This window comes from Strix aluco, chromosome 10 (assembly GCF_031877795.1).
Source record: "Strix aluco isolate bStrAlu1 chromosome 10, bStrAlu1.hap1, whole genome shotgun sequence".
NCBI lineage: Eukaryota > Metazoa > Chordata > Aves > Strigiformes > Strigidae > Strix > Strix aluco.
In genome coordinates, this window is record NC_133940.1 from 18417272 (window position 1) to 18438537 (window position 21266).

Genomic DNA, 21266 nt, shown 5'->3' on the forward strand with positions numbered 1-21266 from the left:
GGTTGTTCATTTGTTTTCTGTTTGTTTGGCTTGGTTTGTTTGATTTTTTTTTTTCAGAAGCAGGATATGAAACACTGGGTCCTGGCTGAAACTATCACTATGTCAGTGTTTTTTGTTGTAGGCTGTGGGACAGTCTCCTCAGCATTTCTCCATGTGCTTCTTGAAGTTCTTGTAAAGTGATGATTTGCAGTATCTTTTCAGGTCACTATACTGGGAAACAGCTGTTGCCTGAAGCCTTGAACAGGCTGCACATCATCTTGTGGGACACAGCTGCCAAACATTATGAGGTTTGTGACCAAACAGTAGTAGTGTTATTTGTATCAGTGAAAATGAAGATCTGCTTTTTCTGACCTCTTTGGAATGTCTATTTTTGGTTAGAGTGCAAGCTGTTACTAAGATCCCTGTTCCAGTTGGCCCTAGTTTTATTTTCATCCAGCTGGGTGCTGTTTTCCATTACAACATAAGTTTCAGGTAGCCTCATCTTAAGATTTGTACATGGGAATGGTTATGGCCAGAATTGATCAGCCAAGGAACCTGTGCAGCTCATCATTCTGGTTCTGTCTTGGGAAGGGTACAAAAACCTGAAAATATTCTTTACATTGAGCTGTTTATTTTACAATTCCTACCCTCTCATGATCAGTTATTGCTTTAAGGAACATGAAATGTTATCATTTGTACACTGATTTTCTTTTTAGCCTATATAAAGTAGCTTTGGATGCTTACACTGTATCTTAGTTCATTTACACTCGTACTGTGAGTATATATAAGTTCTGTTATTCAGAACCAGATACCTTCTTATTCTTTCAGTATTTGGAGAAGATGAGCTCATGTTCTACAGTTGTATTTCTGTCATACCCTCATTTCTTAAATATATAAAGAAAAACACATGTGCAATTTTATTACCTCTCATCTGTGTAGTCAAGAAGAAATTTTGCTAATGGTACAGCTTCCTTCCTCATTTTAAAATAAATTCTCTGTGCAAATTGGAACTATAGTTGGGAGTACCATCTTCAGCATAGTATCATCAAGGTTCACAGTCTAAATGGGATAAGCACTTTTGTCTTTTTCTTTTAGTTTCAGTTGATTTGTATCATGATGAGAGAGTTTTTTTAAAATAATATTGCTGTTTTGTATTTAGTCATTAGAATGTCCTTTCTGGGTCAGACAAATGACTCATCTAGTCTAGTGTCCTGTCTTTGATAATGGCTTGAAGAATAAGGGAAGAATAGGAATAGGTAAAGCGTCGGCTCTCCTAATGAATGTTACCTGCGTGGTGGGACCAATGATCACTCTACTTGGGAAAAGGTTACACTAGAATATACTTGATTATCTAAATAGTACGTTTCCTTTGAGCTTTTTTTTTTAAGTTTGGGAAAACATAGGCAGTTTAATCACCCACATAAGGATTTGTTTGTTGTGGTTTCCCCGCCCCCCCCCCCCTTTTTTTTTTTTTAATTTCCTAGGCAAAAAGCTATTCTGAAGCTCTTCACTGGTACAATTACTCTGTCAGCTTCTACACACCTGGGCAGATAGATCAGAACTTGGCTAAGTTGCAGAGGAACATGGCTTCTTGCTATCTTCATCTGAAACAAGTTGACAAGGTATGTATATATAATATATACGTATACATATTATTTATTTATTTGCATTGGTTTTGTTTTCATAGCTATGTCACTGGGACTTAATATACATCTTTGTCACTCTGTACCTCTTTTACTTTGAGAGAGGGAACTGTTTGCCTGCCTTGCATGATCCAGCAGAGAGATGTTGTTCATCATCTTAGCTGCTACTGGGGCCTCTGGTGTCACTTATCATTCTAATGGGGGAAACAGTCCACAAGTTGTGTGACTATGCCTCAGTACATCAGGTTTCTTCTCAGATTAGAGGTTCTTCTCTCTTCAAGACAGATGAGCCCTGGTAGGAAAAACATTTGATGTGTCTCACCAGAACTTGCCACAACAGCGTGTAGCCCTCAACTCTGGAGAGAAGTTCATCTGCTTTACCTACCTAGGCCTTCTCCTTTGGGGGTGTTAAACTTCACAGTTCAAAGTGACAGAAGGGAGTTTAATTTTTCAGCATTCTCAGAGCTTCTCTTCCTGATTCTGTAGCTCTAATTTTGAGAAATTGGCTTTTTCCTCAGTCTGGTCATTGTCAGCATTGGTGCCATCTTCTGCTCTCATCACTTTTCTTTCCAGGGAAGATGTTGCCAAACCAAACTTCTTGAGTAATTATATAAATATCAACAATGTAATCATTAACATTTTGTGTATCTTTTTAGCTCTCTTTTGCAAATATATTTTGCAAATTATATTATTGATTTCAAGATGTCATTGTACTGATTTCCTTTAATCTCTTCTGTGAATAGGCTAAAGAGGCAGTTAAGGAAGCAGAGAGGTGTGATCCAAACAGCATCTTTACTAAATACAGTATCTATAAGATTGCAGTGATGGAGAAAGATACTGATAAAGGTAGAATTTGAAAGATAAAGGGTCCACTACGAGGAGCAGAAGTGGCAAATATATTAGAAAATACTAAGCAGATTTGGACTGTTCATCTTGAGAAAGACACAGTAGAGGGTAGCTAGAAGAAGGGTCTGTAAAGTCATCGAAACTGTCAGGCTGTAGATTTAAACTGCCAGAGTGGGATGTTTTTTGCACACAGTATGTAAGATGTGGAGTCCGTTGCCATATCTGATATTGTCTGGAAGGAGCCTCTGGCTAGGAAGTGTCTAGTCTTCTCATGGGCAGAAGCTATAGTGGCATCCAGGGTGAGAATCATTGTATGCTTACTGTTTCTAATACTCTTTTGTATGCATATACAATATAAAAAAAGATACTGAGCTAAATGAACCTTAATGAAACCATTATTACTGCTTTTAATTTCTCTGGACAAGTGGAGCCTGAAGTTACCAGAAAATACATGAATTACTGAGATGACTTACAGAATGACATATCTCTGTAGACTTTTTCTTCTGCCATTTCATATTTTAATGAGAACCTTAGCTCAAGTAATGAAAATTGAGAAATACAGTCTATACTTAGAATAGAGTAACATGCAGAGCTTATTTTCCGATGAGTTCTGTGCCAATTAATTGTTCTCTATACATCTTTTTAATGACAGCATAATTTGTTCACATAATATAGAGTGGTAACCACAGCACAGTGTGAACATAAAAGCAGCAGCACCCTTAGCATAAGCCAAGATGTGGGAGCTTGGAATCATGCCCAGACAATGTATGAGAGAAAGTCTTCTGTCTTCAGTGACAAACAGTTATTTAGCAGAACAAAATTAAGGATGTGAGATCGTTTCATTTGTATGGCATTCCTGTTTCCTTAGATTAGTAGCTTGGAAAGCATTCTGGCACCTCTCTAGGAAGAAATGTGTAATTGTGGAGAACTGCTCATATGGTCAGATTTTCTTGTCTTGGTTTTTCATATTAAAAAAAAAAATTATAGCCTTTCATAAGTAATTTCTAAAGCCTCATTAAAACAGTAGAGCTTTCCACCTTCCCATTGCTTCTATAAAAAAAATAATTTTTCCCTATGTATATTTCAGCTGTGGAAGCAGTTATTGAAATGTGGAAGCTAATAGAAAAGCCACCTCAACATGAAGACAAGTTGAAAGTGGATGAAAATACAGGGACTAACCTCCTGAGTTTAGCTGCCCAAATTGCTTTAGAGGTAGAGCAGATAACATTGTCTTTGCTTTTCTTTATTGATATAAGTAGGACAGCTGTAACCTCTGTAACTTGGCCTACTTCTAATATTTCTGTGTATTTCATGCCTTTCTAAGTATTTCATGCTTTTGTGACCAAGGTCTCACTCCAGTGTGTTGTGTAATGCAAAGTAGAGATTGATTTCACATATGAAGAAATTGTATTTATTAGTATTTCTTCAGGAAAATAAAGGATTCTGAGTTACAAATGTTGGTATCTGGAAATGACATGGTGCATTTCTTTAAAATTCTCCTTAGCAAAATGTTGTGTCTTTTTCTGCCTCTGGGATTTGATCTTGGATGTGCTAGAGGGAACCTGTGTACAAAATACACATAAGTCAACTCTGAAAGACTGAAAAGTCCCTTGTCCCTCCTGTTTGCCTCTTGGTTGGTGACAAGTGATGTCTGAACTGGCTGATTACACTGGCAGAATTAGAAGAGGCTTTTGGTTGCACTTTAGCAATTTGTTCATAGCACTGTAAGGCATGAAAGCCTTGCCAACCTGTACTGACCCTGTTCTTGCCATGGGCTCTTTGGGCATAGAATCGTATGATCTCTCCTTACAGATTTCTCTTGAGTCTGAAGGTCTTACGAGTCCTTTGTTCTTTTTCCTGCTTGTAGACTGCACAGACTTTTGGAATATGCTGTTGCTTTGTTGGTTTTTTTTTTTTTTTTGGTGGTAACTGAGGTAACTGGTGGTAACAGTTTGTACAAAACATGTTTTCATTTCTTTTCAGAATGAACAACACGTTGTGGCTATCAAAGCTTTGGAGTATTTGTCTGAACACGTACAAGACTGCCAGCGATTATTTGCAGCTTTAAAGTGAGAATTCAATATATTTACAAGGAAGGAGAAATTTTTCTGGTTTCTTTTTCAAAAAGAATTTATTATATTGAGGAAGGTGGAAAACAGAGTAAATGAAAGATTAGTTAGCAGTCTTTTTGGTGCTGCAGATGTACCTCAAGCCTGAACTCTTCATATCTACAGATGTTCCAAGTCTCTCCCAAGCAAATAGTATTACTTGCTCTGAATTTTATGTTTACATTGTGATTTGAACAGATGACCAACAGTGACCCTAATGAGATTGCAACAATACATTTGGTGAAAATACCAATTCATTTGTATCCTCTGATGAAGTGGTATCTTCTTACTGAAATATTCTATCATGTTTATAAAAACAGAAATTGTGAGATAGATGCATTTATTCCAATATTTGCTTAAAGCACATTTATTTACTTACTATTACATGATTTAACAAAGTGATATACAAAATAAGGCAATAGGTGGGAAATAATATAATCTTATTCTCCGTTTGACCTTTGAATTCTGTGAGTTCCATAGGCTGATAGTGTAAGGAAGAAAAGTGAGATCCTTTCTGGAAAATTAGGACGAAGTACACTATTAGAAAAAAATTTCTTGTTTCTTAATTGCTTGTTTTTCTCATACTTAGATGTTTGGTTCGTCTTATGTTGTCAAAGTTCATGGCAGAAAATGAAGAGAAAAGGTGAGTCCATTTGCAAAACCATTTTCTTGTGGTGAGTACATTGTACAAATGTTGTCATGTTTTCCTGCTGGGCTTATTTTCTTGCAAAGTAATGAAAAGATTAGTTTTTATACTAGTAAAAAGTCCATCTGGATAACTTCCCAACTTGACCTAATGACATCACATAGAAACATCTTTTCTACTTGTATAACCTTTCCTTTAAATAGTTTCTTTTTGCCTTCCTCTTTTATTAATGCGTAAGACTGTCAGGTATTTTTGATGGGGAATGTGAGCTAAGCAACCTCTTTGATACTAGGATGTGATATCTTTAAGAAGTTCTGAGTGAGAACTTCAGAGTGGGACCTCCCCTGCTGAAGACTAGCCACTTCACAAATGGTGTGTTGGCTTAGAAGTAGGAGAACTGTGCTGCTGGATTTTGACCATCAAGAAAACAGTGTAGTGTCAGTGGGGTTTCAAGCTTAACCTGCAGCCCCAACAACTCACAAAATCTCCTGCTGCACTTCTACAATGACTTTCACTGCTGCAGATCAGTAAAACTTTTTGCAGGCCTTCAGTACTCGTCCTGCATCTTCAAATGTTAAAAGTTTCTAATGCCTGAGATGTTTGTCAGGGGAAGAATGATTATATCCGTAATTACGGAGATGTTGTATTCCACATAAATAATGTATTCTGTTGTAAGAAGGTTAATCAAAAATTTTCAAAAACTTAATTTTTCCTCCATTCTAGAGATGAAGATATCAACTCAATGCTGACTTACTTGACCTTGGGTATGCTTTTGTTTTATTTACATATTCTGTAGTTCTTCCATCTGTGAACATTTTATGATATGATTAGGTCCATACCAACCAAATATTTAGACTCCTTATTTGCGTCTAGGTTCCCAACTTCCCGCTGAAATAAGTGAAAATTAAAACTGGAGATTCAACAGTGTTGTGAAGTTGGATCTCAGTGCTACAGGTTTTTTCTATGGAGACCTTGAAGGCTAGTGTTGGAAAAACTGTTTGCAGTAAAGCCTATACTTGGGAGTTTCTCTCAGACAAAGGGGCAGTTTCTTCTAGGCAGTTTCCCTTTAATCCTTCATAAGGCAATGTGTGCAAATAACAGATATTTGGGTACAAGCCACAGCCTGGGTGGCCTCAAGTGACAGTCTCCCACTCTGACTGCGTTGGCAGGAACAAAGTTAGTATCTTTAGTAGCAGGGCTACCACAAAAGGAAGAAGTTTGGTTTTGTAAACTGAATTAACAGTGTAACTTTCTACTGGCATTAATTAAATGCCAATGGTGGTCTTTGCTGGTCTAGCTGTTTAAAAGGGAGCATTTTAAAAATTAAGTTAATGCTGTATTTTTTTTCCCTGGAAGGCTTAGAAAGCTACAAGGAGTAATAGCAAATTGCTGAAAGATGGGAGAGGCTTGTCAAAATTAGTTCCCACTTTTAAGTTGTGCTGTCCTTTGAAAAAGAATTGTCTTACTTGCATTGGAAAAAGTACAGGAGTTTTACAGAGGACTTTTCTCCATCAGGAGAAATACTTATTTTCACTAAATCTTTTTTACCCCTCTCTACCTATCTGGGACAAGAAAGTTAATGAGATTGTACACTAGCCATGCTTACTGCAACTAGAAGAGAATGAAGACTAGAATTAAATTAAAGATTCCTTGAAGAAAGGCCTCAAACCTGTTATTAAATTTAAAAACCCTCGACTTTTTGTGAAATTAAGTAAAACTCTTCTGCATTAGACTTCAGTGTCAGTAAACTTTGAAGAGGCAGTACTTGTTGGCAGCCTTATATATCTTATCTAAAATGCTGTTTGAGGCACCTTTTGATATTTTTTTGTAAGCCTCTCTGATCAAGCATATTAGATTTAAGTTGTGAGAATAACTCTTTATCAGGATTTATATGGGAGTTTTGGAAACCTCTGTTTTGTAGTGTAGTTATTAGACTTGGAAATGTTTTTATTCTGCTCAGAAAGTGTTACTTATGTATTGAACAACACATTTTCTGCAGCTCACAAGAGACTTGCTGAGTCTTTCACTGAAGAGAAATTTACAGGGGACATGAGGATCCTTGAAGCTCACTGGTTTAGAAAAGTTGGTAGGTTGCACTCTCAAAATCTAAACTGAATCCCTTCCACCTCCACTTAGCCAGACCTTAAGGAAAAAAAGAAGTGTTTAAAGATGTAGTAGATTTATAAAACTTGTCACCTTTGGCAGATGCTGCCTTAACTAGTCTTAAAGTTCTGCTGCATTTTCAGTCTTCTGAAACTATCTGATATGGCTCATGTTTTAAGTCAGTTATTAAGGCAAATACTCACACAAGGTCTATTTGGCTGATGGGACAGCTGATACATTATTCCCTTTACCACAGGAATTATTGTATGTGTCCATGATACAACTCTTCAGAGTTCACCATTTTTCTCTTAGACAGCCCTTCACTACCAAGACTCAGTTACAGAAGTAAAATTTAAGATCAGGCAAATAGAAACCATAATGGTTTTCTTCAGTGTCTGAAAAAAATGCTGCTGAGAGCAATAAAAAAGCCTTACAGCTGATGCTGAGTATGCATATTCTCATGTAGGCAAAATGAGAATTAGGAAGTTCGGGTGAGTGTACTGGTGTGACTGGTGCAGGATGAGCTTACCTCTCCCACCCAGATAGACTGTCTTCATTATTCCCTTAACTCAACAGTCCTGGAGTTTGCCTTGAACTACAGTATATGAAATCTAAACAGCAAGCTTTATCATAGATAAAGTGTTTCCTAGGGGGAAACGCAGCTTCCGTGGAGCTGTCCTAAGCACTATCTGTAGCGTGTCTCTGGATCCTCATTTAGTAGCCTTTGTTACACTGGTTTGGTAAAGGAGTCAGTGCATTTGCTGTCTATAAATAAAAACAGAAGCTTAGGGTAACAGGTTGAAGCAATTTTTCAGATTCTTGCTTCTGCCAGAGCATACAGGAGAGAAAATAGTTGAAATCCGTAATAAGATATCTGCCATGGTGAGCTTTTGCACACATCCTGACAGTGTAGCCATGCTTCAATAAAGAGTAGCAAAGGGAGAGAAACAGCAGAGGTCGAATATAGTAACTGTGAGTGGAATCTGTAGTGACCATGACCTTTCCAAGGCAGCATTCCCACTCACAGAAAAAACACTTCAGAGACTACAAAAACCTGTCCTAGAGAATAAATGAACATGAAAGTTAGAATCTGCAAAGTCACTGTAGAATCTAAACATTTAATTTGGTCAGATTCTCATATGTAAATGATTTGATTGTCTTTAGGTGGCTCATCCATTTACTAATTGGAATTGTGTGTTTAATTGCCACCTACTTGACCCTGCTGGGGTAAAATGGAGAATGGTTCAGAATGTTGTGGGTTTTTTTCCTTTTTTAAAAAATTTGTCTTGAGAGTATTGTTCAATGCTTTTATTCAGATACTAGCTTTGTTTACCAATATAAGAAAATGCTTCTTCCAATTCATGCTCTTGTGGGTAGGGTATGTGGTAGAATGGATACTTGGTTATGATGAAATTATTAAGACAAAATTCAAAGCATGTATAACAAATCACTAATAATGGTATTTCTTGCTGTTGTTAAATGAGGTGTTGATGATACATTGATTAAGAAATTGAATTGTAGAATGTGAACTGTCTATTACTAAAGATTAGATGGGCAGACCTGCAACGTTGAAGATTTTTATTCTAGTCTCTATTTTTTATGTCTTTGTTAGCTTGGAACTTAGCTGTACAGTTCAGGGACTGTCCTGAAAAGACGAGGGATTTTTTTCTACTGTCTTTCAAGGTATGTTCTCTTGCTAATAGTATTTCTAACTGAGGAATATTGTCATCTGTCTAGTTCTGTTAGAAGTTACATCCATGTATCAGGTATCTCCTGGGAGACATGCTTGTGTGCTCTGAAGATGGAGCACTTTTGTCAGAAGATTGACCTGTAAAAGCATTATTATCATACTTGACATTGTGTTGCTTAAAAATGTCATAAGAAACTTAGACTTCAATGAGAACTTTTGAAAATAAATGGATTCTGATGTTTGGAAACTGTATCATTAATACAAACATGTTAAGTAGTTGAGTCCTAATCTCCATACAGAACTTCTGCTAATACTGTCAGTTTTGTATGTGTTTGTGGAGAGTGGACTCCAGCACTGCTTTACATTTTATATTTAAATAATCTTCTTGTGTAATTGTACAAGTAAAATTGCAATGTGAATATATACTATTCGTGACTGATTACTAAGTGTCACAGAGGAGACTCAGCCATCATCTGTTCATGAGCAAATTGCTTTATATAGGCAGAATTCTCATTACCTTTTCCTGGTTTTGGTGTCAGTTGTCCCAGTTTTGTCCTTCTGACAAAGCTGTTCTAATTGCTCAGAAGACATGCCTGTTAATGGCAGCTGCAATTGATCTGGAAATGGGGAGACAAAAAGTAACACCTTCTGAACAGGTAGGGCATTGCTCTGCTAACTGATTCTGTATGTACCGGTGTAATGTTTTTTCTTTTGATTTTGAAGTCTTTGTTTTTTCAGTCGGAGCAGGATATTGAGAATGTAAGCATGGGAACCTTTCATAGTTAATTAGAATCAAAGCACTTCGTGCTTTCCAAACAATTGTAAATGTTGCATTTCTGTAAATTAGTTCTGTTGACTTCAGTGGAATTGAACAGATTTGTACCAGCAAAAGGTCATGGCAGTACCTTCTCTTAGAGGAATTTCAGTCTCCCTTATATATTACGTAAGGAGTCTGCTGTGGAACATTGGCTGGTCAGGCAGATAATTAGTGCATCTTCAGGATTATGCTGTTGCTGAAAGTAGTTACCAGTATGGTTGTGATAAAGCTCACTTTTTTTTGTTGTTGTTTTATGCATACATCCATTTTTTGGGGTGTTGTACTTACTGTGGTAAGAAAATTAAGAAAAATGTGTGGTGGTTATGAAGGAAGTACGGAAGTCTGCTGTACAGTGATTGTTGTCGAAACTTACTTTTGTGGAGAGCAATGCACAGCAATTTGTGTTGTGGGATTTAGTGCTTTGTCAGTCTCAATAGCACTATTTTATGCTTGGGAGCTAAAATAAATGATGTCCCGTACAACCCATATGGTTCTCTCTGGAATAGTGGAATGTTTGGTGTGAAGAGGCTTTGTCTGGGATGTGGAGATCTTTGAAAAAGAGAGAGGAAAAGAACCCCCAAAACCCAGTAACTGGTGTAGATAATGTACTAATCAGGCTGATTCTTAATTTGTTTTATAGTTAGGTATAAAGGTCCTATTAGTTGTGACATGCATATTCCTTTTGCTTTTAAAACTATGACAAAAATAACTTCTTAAATTTTGTAAAATAGATGGAGCTTATGACTCAGGCCCTTCAACATCTCCAGGCATGCAAGGAGATATGGAAAGTTCTGAAATTAACAGGTAAGCTACAGAGTGTGTCTGTTCAGCACATGTAACTCTTAGACTTAATCACTGTATTAATGAAAAATACAGGGCATGTGGAATTGCTGTCTCAGCTGAAGAGTGTTGAAGCAGATATATGACCATATGATAAAAGAATTGGCAAAGCCAACTACTGTTTTTTGTATGTCATTGCAGGCTTTTTATTGTATAGGTGCTGTGAAGTGTGGAACAATCTTGCAGAGGGAAGTTGGGTTGACTGTTCTATCTTAAGAAACTCCAAGCTTTTTGCTCTAGAGTGGAGTCACTCTTGGCACTGTTTTAACAGTTTTACTAGCCTCTTCCCATATAAGGAATTCCAGAATACAGAAGGTCCTGCTACCATGCTTTGAAGTGCCAGGACCCATCCTCTGTTCCCTGACTATTCCATGTCAATTTAGATGAGATATTACTGGAGACTGGCATGCATTCAGCTGACTGCTGAGATGCAGAGTGACTGTTAGCCTAGAGGATGCATGCTTCACTTTTTTTGGTAGTATATTGGTAGAAAAATTCCATTAGGCATTCCTCGTCTGGCCTGTGGTCTGGTTTCTTTTTGGTTATACGTTTGGGACTCTGTGGAGTTTCCATTGTAAGATGCATTAGTATTTAACTTTTTTCAAGAAATATACTTGCTGGGGTTTTTTTCCCTTAAAGTTTCTGAATGAAAGGTTAATTATATGGCCTGGATTTGGGATTCTCTTTGCCCTTTTGCACTGAAGGCAAGATAACTCAGGAAGACTTCTTCCTATTTAATTTTCCATCTTTAAAATCCCAAGGGGCTGGTTATCTCAGGACAGGGACATACTGGAGTTTCTCCTGCAGGGGTTTGTGGAATGGTAGCCTGGTGCTTCCTTCACTTGAAGCAGATTAGACCTTAGCCAACACACGGACAAGTCTGTTGCCCTGGAGAAAGCTGAGAATGTCTTTTAGATGTAAAAACAAAGGTCTTTGTGATAGTTCAGTAAAGAATTGGCATTTGTATCAGGTTTACACCTTCCTAGCAGTTCTACTGTTCTCCCACTCTTCTTCTGTGTTCAAGGATTTTCTGAGGGCTTTTCTACCAGAAAGGGGACAAGTCCTATAGAAAAATTTCAAGTTTATGATAACTTCTTTCATAAGATGACCTTCTGAGTTGGTGGCCTTCTGTTATCTTAGGTGTCTGTGAAAATGGCTTCCCAGTAGCTATTACCGTGCCTAGGAGGCAATAACTAACCAGGAGGGTTGCTTTAATTTAGTCAATTACAGACAATCCAGATTATTTTTTTTGAGGGGAAGGCGTGGTGGTTAGTTGGTTGTACACTGGATATCTGAGGTTTCTGTCCAAGACTGCTTCAGAGTTCCACTTGCTCTGCTGTTAAATCTGAGCACCTTAATGGTTTTCTTGCCTGTTGGAAGCAAATTCTATACCTTACGGTACACCATATGGCTTTAAGAAAATGAGTCATTGCGTACAGACAATTCTGTCTCTTCTGTAGGAGATTTTGCTAAAGACCCAACAGACACATTGTTGCTGCTTTATGAATTTGAAGCAAGATCCAAACTCAATGATCCAACACTCTACAACCTTATGGAGTCAGTGTGGGAGCAACCACAAATAGAGGTCAAGACGCTAGAAATCATTGCATGTAAGGACTGCATTTGTACTTTGTTCTTCAAGTAATGAAAAACAGCTTTTATTGCTGTTTCCTGTTCATTGGGAGTGACCAGGATTATCATGTTCTGCAGCATGCAGAAAATGGGTATAACCATATATATTTTGTCCTGAAGCAAAGATGCTTAGGATCTCAGCAACATTAGGAGATCTGTATTTTGAAATACTGTATTATGTGGATCATGAACCATAAATTTGTGACATCCTTCAACTTCTAGACCCTGAGACATTTGTATATCTTGTGAGTCTGGAAAAGATTATTCAGATAAACTTTTACAAGCTCCAAAGTGGCAAAGGCCAGAGAATGACTCTAGCTGATTCAGGCCACAGTACAGAAGTTTTAGGATGTGGACTTTGATTAGATACGCAGTTTCAACTTAAAGTTAGTGTGGTTAATTTGTAAATAGCACTTTTCTATACTGTACCATATTTTCATCACAAAGTTCTAGTCATTCTTCCTTGAGAATCTAGAGTGGGATGCAAGGAAGATGAATAAAATTTAGAGCTACTGTGGCAGATCTTTGGAGGGGATTCTGTAGGATTGCATAAACACCTACTTATCTCCATTGTATTGAGGGAGTACACATCTGGGCTTGGAAACACCATACTGACATCCCACTCCTGCCTAATTTTTCCATCCAGATTTTCATGTTCAAGGAGACAAACAGAACAATGCTCCTTACTGTAGACACCTCACCCCCGCAGTATTTTTGGATTACTGCACCAGAAGTAAACAGCAGTGAGAGTACTTGTAAATTATGAAATCTACTGTACTTCTGCCTTGTAGTCCTCACTGATGATGTGCACAGGAAGAAAGCAGTAGAGAAGCACTACCTTGTGACCAGCCCAGGCATTAAGCAAATCTCTTTTTCATTGTTTTATCACAAGGGATCTGGCAACATGCTGTAGTTTATTTTAGTGACCAATGAGATTAAAGTCTGGCTCCAGTAATTTCTTTCTTCTCTATTTTCTTTTGCTTTTAAGCATTAGCAATGGAATCTCCAGCTCGGTATCCTGTACTGTGTAAGAAAGCTCTCAAGAGTGCACTAAGCCTTCACAGAAAGCAGACTGTCATTGATGCTGTGAAGTTTAGGTTAGTATTATCACATAGCTTTGCCATGAGCTTGTGACTGAAAATGCTGACAGGGAATAAAGCCTGCAATTTGAAAAAAGTGGATTTTAGTTTATGTGCAAGGTTCCACTCCTTGCTGGCCAACCAATGGACCTCTGAAGTATGACTGTCTAATAGATGTGTTAACTGCATTTTGTTTACTTGACATATTTTCTGAAACAGTCGTATTTCCAATAAATGAATCTATTGAGGAAGGAAAATGAAAATTGGATCCAGAAGAGGTCTCTGGCTGTTTCTTGAGAGGAAGGTGTTCATTTAAAATGTTACCCTGCAGTACTGAACTAGGTATTTCAAAGACAATGAAGTGAAGAGAAATTAAGGGCTGAGAAGAAAGGCATGAGTTGTAAGTTAGTGATATGATGCCATAGTACATATATGATTTATTTTGCAGGGTAACTGGCTCTCTAACAGCTGTACCTTATGGAATCTGAAAAACAACCTGGTGTGACTTCTTTCTCACTTATATCCCATAAAGGATTTTTCTTCCTCCTTTCCGAGTCCCTTGCAGTAACCACTGGGCAAAGGCAACTGTTAATATCACCTTTCTCACTTCACACTGAGAAAGACCAACCCGTTTTCAGAAACCATGTATTTGTTACTGATTTTCTGAGGATGCTGACTACTTAGTTCTTGTTGGTGAAGTTAGAAAATGTACTTTTTCCTTGCTGCCACATGTAGCACCCTAGAAAATATTACGGCTTTCCTTCTATGTTACTTCAGAGCCCAGCAATGAAAATAATTAAGTACTTGCTGCTCTTGGCTCTCTTTTTGCATAGTTGTATGAACGAGAATGGATACGAGCAAAACGTATGTTTCTGCTATTAGAATGTGAGTGTAGTAAGCATCAAGGTGGACATGTCTGTCTGACAATGATAGAGACACAAGTTAATGTGCTGCTAATACTAAAAAGTAGCTGTTTGTGCACATGGTATTTAATGTGTCCTCTTTTGCTCTGTTTCAATTCTCAGCAAATGCTTACACAGTTTGATTAATCTTTCTTTGCCGACTGGATTAACAGACTTGGATGCCTGTGTACTGCAGGAGATGTGGGACTACTTTGAAGATGCTCTGAGCGTAGTCAGCAGCACAGTAAGTTGAACAGGAAAACAAGAGATTGAGAGATGGTCCTGAGCACATTAAAAAAAACTCATCAGACTGAGAATGATTAGTAGACTGAACATTATATAGTGTTATAAGTGGAGCAACTAAGATTTCTTCAGTAAAAGATACACTGAAATTACCTCAGAAGTAGTGCCTCTTGGATATTTGCAACTGAATTATGAATTTTCCTGGATTTTGTAAGGACTTTTTCAGAGACATTTAAGGCCAAATTTTCAGTGCCTATTTTAGAAACATCTTCAGCTAGAACATCCATCTTTACTCCTCTTTCTACATTCTTACACTGAATATGATTTGTTAAATGCAGATTACTTTTCCAGATCAGTTTAAAGCCAGCTAAAATTTGGATACCAATCTTGCTTTTTTCTCAGCTCTGTTTTGCTAAATGTATTTGGGAACTTACTATGTTGCTATTTTTTCCAAATGACCTAGAACTAGATTCCTGTGCTGTCAGTACTTGTGGCACCACGTGCCTTGCTTCTGTGAGGACACGTATATGGAGAGTAAAATGTTTCAGTAGGCATTGCTGCTGCTCCTTTCAGGCCTGAAGCATAATGCTGTACAGTGAAGGCAGTTGTACTGAGGAAGTCAGACATTTCTACTTAGAATTTCATAGGTAAAAATCAGTTAAGGAGTGTTGCTTTTCAGGACTAATGAAACCAATATATGTTTCATAGCTTCCTTCCATTGCATGGCTGTTTCTTTAGTCAAGTTTCAATGTCTCTTATTCTACAAAAGGGGCGTAAAGATAACGCTGTTCCTGACTTCCCAAAAACAGAATGTGATCACATTCGTGCCTGCATTTCACCGAAGTTCTCATCTATAACTTTTATAATGTTCTTGTTGAGGGATATGAATGAGACGCTAATGTGGACTGATACTCATAACAACAAAATTTCACAGTACTAGGTGGCCTTCTTTTGCAGTCTTGCTCATGGCAGCAGGTACTAATTGGTACCATGCTAAGGGAAGGACATTGGGGCGTCACATCAGTACATCAGTTAGAAAGCTGGTACACCACTCAGGATTTATACCTTCTCTTCAGAAATGGATGCTGTGTTTAGAAATTCACTCTGCGCCCTCTTATTTAGGATGAGAAGTATCTATCAAAGAGGGAAAAGGAGACCTTCTAGCTTCCCCTTAAGGATTTGCATGGCAAATAAATAATTGCTTGTCCTTCCCTTCTGCAATTCAATCAGTTCCCCACCAGGTTCAAAGCATTGTTGGGTACACTGGCTTCTGTTCTGCAGTTATAAGGGCAGCTTTCACTCTGTCAAGCCATTGCCACAGTGCGTAGGGAAATTCTGAAGATGTAAGAACTGCTGCTTCTAATCTGTAGTGAGTGGCTATGTCCTGCTGTTCAGTACTGTGTGGATAAACTGGTCAGTGCTGCGGCAGCAAGTTCAGCCTGTCTGCAGATAGGCAGTTGGAAAGTGTACTTCCGTTCTAGCGTCAGTCCTAGTCCCACAGAATTGTGTTTTCTGACCTACCAATAGGTAATTGCAACATGACTTACCCGTGTTGGAAACAGGCTCTTTGACAGTAGTGCAGGTAAATTGAAATACAGGATGGCTCTGAAGGAATTGCCCTTTGTTTAGGAGGAAAAAACCCAAAATGTTTTCCCACTCTAAAACTAAACTCTAATGCACTCTTGACTTGTCAGGTTTAAAGTGGAAAGTCTATTTTCTGATGAGCTGCTGCTTCTTGTTTGCTACTCCAGAATGCTTACCCAGAGATGGAGATCCTTTGGTTGATGACGAGAGCCTGGAATACAGGAATATTTCAGTATACTGTTGGTAAATATAAGGAAGCTGAGCAGTGGTGTGGATTAGGAATGCGTTTCCTCAATCACTTGGGATCTCTGAAGAAAACCTATGAAGGCCACGTAAGTGTAAGCAGATGGATTTGAGGATGTGGGATCAGATGTCTGGCCTGAATTTGAGATACGGATCTGGGTGAAGAAAACTGTACAGATGATCTTTAAAGGGTTTCAGGAGAAGCATGATACCTAAATATATTGAGGGAGCTTGATGCTAAAAGATTTTTTCAAAGTGAGGCCAGAAAAGTTTTCATAGACAGTAGAAAGAGTAATGTAGTGTCCTTTTACTGGAAGGATCATGTAAATGGCTGACTGGAAATAAAATTCTATTTGTGGCCATGGGAGAACCCTTGGCCTTGTACCTTCCCTGTTTTAATAAAAGTGAAGGTGCTGTACCAGTTTACTTAAATCAGCTCTTATATGAATACTTTCAAGCTTGGTTTCTAGTAGAATCTAGTGTCTTATAAATAGGGTTTCAGCTGATGTGAATAGAATCACTAAAGCTCATCTTTTCACGTGTAGCTTAGTCACTTCCTGTGAGGGAGAAATTTCAGGGCTAGCACCTCTGTAGAAAGCAACACCACTTTTTCTTACCCTGTCACAAATAAGCTTCTCTGCAGTTTTTGGCTGGTGCTCCTACCTCGATTGCAACGCAGTGCAGCCTGGCTGGTGTATGCAGCCATCATGCATTCTCCGAAGCACAAGCTGGGCAATCAGAAGGTGGTTGCAACTTTTATACCATTTTAAGTACATCAGTTAAGACAATAAGAGTTGAGATCCTGTGAATAGCTTTAATTCACTGATGTAAGACTCAACTATAAACTATGCTTGTCAGTATAAATAAACCCACCTTTGTTAGGTTGCAGTGATTTAACTATTTTTTTTCTTAAACCACTGTATTTAAATCTGTGCCAAAATCTTTACATCAATCTGAAATTTTAGGTTTAGAAGCTGGTGGTAGTGTCCCACCTATTCCCTTGCTTCTGTTCCCTGTCACTTCATTGTATTATCTAGTTGAATGATACAACTTTATCCATCCTTGTTGACAACTATGGTGCTTATATTCTCCAGATGATTGGTCTTTATAGTGAGGTTCTGGACAAATTGGACAGAGCAAAAGGGTTTCTCCCAAATGAAGGATAATGACAGCCACAACTGCAAAAGAGGAGGACAGCAATCTCCCTTGGAAATGTTCTGCTGAATGAAAGAGGCTGTTAGCTCTGTGAAGGCATGGGGTCATGGGAGCAGTGGAAAAGAAACCCGGATCTCCTTCTTGTTGGCAATTAAGTTATGTACTTTTAAGGAAGTGTATTGAATAAATATAATTGTTTTCCTCTAGGGAATAATTTTCATTCTCTGGAGTTATATAACAGTTAGAAATAAATACTTAACTTTTTCATGATATGCATCTGTTTAAATACTTGATTTTAGCAGTAAGTGCCAGTGAGAACAATAAAAGTATTCCAAGACCAGGCATCTCCTCTGGATGTTAGAGCTGTTTTGCTACATAAATATTTATCAGATTGTTTAGTTTTTCCTCCATTTCGGTATGGGCAAGAATTCAGAGCTGTTTGCCAGTTTCACAATTCAGTTAGAACAAAAAAGAGCAGGTACTATTTAGCTCAGAGAAAAAGCTAAAGCTTTGACTAGGTACTGCTGTTCATAGACTACTGTGATGGATGCACTCCTCCTGTTTGAAGTAACTGAACTTTGGTCCAGCAGATGCTCAGCAAGGGCCTAATCCAAGTTGATCCTCCTGTGTGAGGCTATCAGTGAGAACTCAGCACCAAACCCAAAAAAACCCGATTTGGCTGGAGACTGCGCTGATAAGCGGCCAAACTGCATTAACGCAGCAGAAAATCTGACTACAAATCAACCACTTTACACTATAAATACCTACAGCCATCAGCATCTGTTGAGCTGGCTGCGTGGTGGTGGTCTCCTCATGAGTCAGGACGCCTCTCAAGGTTACCCCTCGAGGCTGAGAGATCCCTAACCTGACACCAGACATCGATGGGTTGGTAAGTGATGTTTTTTCATGCAGTTAAGATATGTATAGTAAGCTTAAGCGATAGTCTCTGTATCCCATACTAACTTTAAGTGTAGTAAATAGTATTGACTACCAATCCATTTACATTAAATATTTTACATACCTAAATTTACTGATTAGAATTCAATAAACTAACTACTAGATCAGATCTAAGTGATTTGACTCTTCTCCTGTGACAACTACTAACACAGCAGTCACAGTTGAGCATGAAATCCCCTCAAATCCCCATAAAAACACAGGCTGGTAAATGGATGGATCTTACTGCAGCTGGATTGAAGAGATATCGCCCACCTGAAATTCAGTGTAGATAGTGAGGAGTATGGAGAGGTGGAGTTAAGAAACATAGTCAGGTCTGTGTATCTTTTGCTGTTTCACTGGCAGGTTTGGAAGTCAGAAAAAACATGGCCTGAGTGTTGTCTTATGTCCTGTAGCACAGATGGGCTCCATGACACCTCTTGGTGTCCTAACTGGGGGAACAAATTGTGGTGTCATTCTACCTGCATATGAGCACAAGGCTCACATCTTCCAAAGGGCCGAGCCCTTCCCTGGAAGGAAATAACAGTGACTGGAGTGGGAGGGAGAAACATTGCACTCCAATACAGCCCTTTGAGTGCTTGGGGATCAGTACTGTGGGTTGTAGCAAAGCCTAGATAATATAGGAGTTTGTTGTTGTTTTTTTTTTTTTAAAAAAAAGACCGATAGGGTGCTTGGGCAAAAAGCACAGATTCAGGATATCAGTTGGCTGCTTAGAAGATGGGGTAGGTATCATTGCAGCTGGTAGATGTATACTGATTGCTTTTCAGTAAGGGCTGCTGTGCAGGTACAAGGCAGGTCAAAGCAAAGATGGTATATTGTGTCTTTTGTATGATAGACCACATATACATTTGCATGATGTATAACTAGGCATACATCCCATAAGTAGATTTTTTTGCTGTTTCTTTAAGAGGATATTCAAGCACCCTGAGGAACACTGTAACAGTAATTTCAGGTCCTCTGGTTTGCTTACTAGAAAGCTAAAAGTGCTTTGCTGCTTATTCTTCACAAATACTACACGGAAGGCAAGGCTGATGTACAGCAGTATCTTTCAGGTATAAGATCATCTGGTTTGAGATTAAGACTTATTTAATTTTGTTTTTAAAATGTAAAACTGTATTTTACTTAGAACCAGATTGTTAAAGCCTAGTTAGAGAGAGGACAGGGCCACTAACAGCAGGGTGTCGGCTATAGAAAAGAAGAAATTGCATTAGTCATAGTCCATGCTGAAAGCCTGACGTGCTCTGGAAGAAGAGCTTAGTAGTGTGCTTAGTGCAGTGGTTGGGGCCAAGAAGTAATTAAAAAAGTCAGCTGCATTGCAGTCTCTATCAGTGCTCCATGTCTACCTTCTTTTCTGAGTAAAACTTTTCTTCTTGTCTGAGTAAACCAAATATTAGTGATTTCTGCTTTTTGCGTGCACCAGGCACCACTTTGCGTCTTGTGGCTGAAGCTAGAAACTAGCCCTCAGCATAGCTGCCACATCCTCGTGCCTGTTGTGCAGCTGGATACAGGGTCATTTCCTGAAGGCTGGTGTGTGTGGACACGTAAGTCAGCGTGGCCTTTACAGCAACGTTAAGTAGGAACACATCGTACTGGAGGCTTTGCAGTACTGCACAGGTTAGTATCAGCTTATGGATAATAGTTTGAGAATGGGCCTCCCTAAAGGAGCAAATTACATCAAAGGCAGCAACCAGGGAAGTATTGGGACATTTACAGGACCTGGTGCCTGTGATAGCAGGCTAGTGGATGCTATAGCTGAGACTGGTGCTGCCTGAGCTGTGCCCCTGCCAGAGAGTTTGTTGTGAAGTGCCTTGTTGCTCTTCAGGCTCAGCTAGCTAGAACTATGTATTAGTAGAAACAGGAACGTACCTCTGCGGAAATAGTCAAGCAGGGTGCGAAGATGAAAGCAAAAATAATTATGTTCAACTGGAGGTTATGAAAGTATTCTTCTTCCTGAGGTCTACCACAGGGCCTTTATTCTTCACGCTGAGGTAGTGTAAGCAGTGGAAGCCACTTCCACTGAATTTCAGTGGCATTCCATTTATGGTACCCAGACAAATCACCCAGATTGCCTGATACAGACAGGAGGATAGATCTGTTTAGAGTAAATTCTCCACCTCATGTGTTCAGTTCACCAGGTCTAATCTGGACCTCTGTGAGCCGCTGCTTCCAGATCTTTAATGCACAGTGTGCTGTCTGTTTAACTAAGGAACACCTTTGAACCCATAAAAATCCAGGCCTCAAATGCCACAGAAAATTCTTTTGGAGTCACAGTTTTGGAGATGTATGCTGCGTCACATTAATGCAGGGACTGTAACCGCTGCCAGAGAGTCAAAGGTATCCACTGCTGCCTGTAGTATCTCCTTGGTGCCTGCCAGGCTGGCTTTAATTATTGTTCTCAGTTCTGACTTGCACAAACACATAAACAGGTAAAGGTGTCACACTGTACTAGATGAGAAGGTCATGTTTGCCCAGTAAGTGTAGCAGGTAATTACATACAGCCATAGAAGGCAGCAAGCATTAAATGTGCTTTTGCCTACAGCCAGAATTGTTTGAATTTTTTCCTTGGGAGATACTCAGTTTGATTTCTTTCATGCTACAGACTTTACTAAGGAGTCCAGATCAGATCACTTGCAGACTGAGAGTACTTCTCACCTCTTCTCTGCACATTTACATTGTACATTTTATTCCAGGCTTAGTATTTACCATAGGTTTTAAGCAGGGCAAGATTTCCTCTCCTAGTTGAATCAGACCTTAATTAACTGGATTTCCAGTGACCATTTGCAATAGGTGGTTTGTATGCAG

General features: G+C 38.7%; 1 protein-coding gene across 2 annotated transcripts in view; it reads left to right on the forward strand.

Annotated features, from left to right (window-relative positions):
• The window catches only part of TEX11 (testis expressed 11), a 32494-nt gene extending 14712 nt beyond the window's left edge, over nucleotides 1-17782 (forward strand). Inside the window, exons 14-27 of one of the 2 annotated variants that reach the window (XM_074835614.1) lie at nucleotides 202-287; nucleotides 1464-1601; nucleotides 4452-4537; nucleotides 5166-5219; nucleotides 5946-5986; nucleotides 7222-7308; nucleotides 8938-9008; nucleotides 9555-9671; nucleotides 10564-10636; nucleotides 12133-12282; nucleotides 13293-13401; nucleotides 14409-14529; nucleotides 16280-16444; nucleotides 17450-17782. In XM_074835614.1, the coding sequence (XP_074691715.1) occupies nucleotides 202-287; nucleotides 1464-1601; nucleotides 4452-4537; nucleotides 5166-5219; nucleotides 5946-5986; nucleotides 7222-7308; nucleotides 8938-9008; nucleotides 9555-9671; nucleotides 10564-10636; nucleotides 12133-12282; nucleotides 13293-13401; nucleotides 14409-14529; nucleotides 16280-16444; nucleotides 17450-17521 (1370 nt within the window). In that variant the 3' untranslated portion in view covers nucleotides 17522-17782. The remainder of the gene's footprint in view (nucleotides 1-201; nucleotides 288-1463; nucleotides 1602-4451; nucleotides 4538-5165; nucleotides 5220-5945; nucleotides 5987-7221; nucleotides 7309-8937; nucleotides 9009-9554; nucleotides 9672-10563; nucleotides 10637-12132; nucleotides 12283-13292; nucleotides 13402-14408; nucleotides 14530-16279; nucleotides 16445-17449) is intronic. The other variant, XM_074835615.1, reaches the window with a different exon arrangement.
• The last annotated feature ends 3484 nt before the right edge of the window (nucleotides 17783-21266 follow it).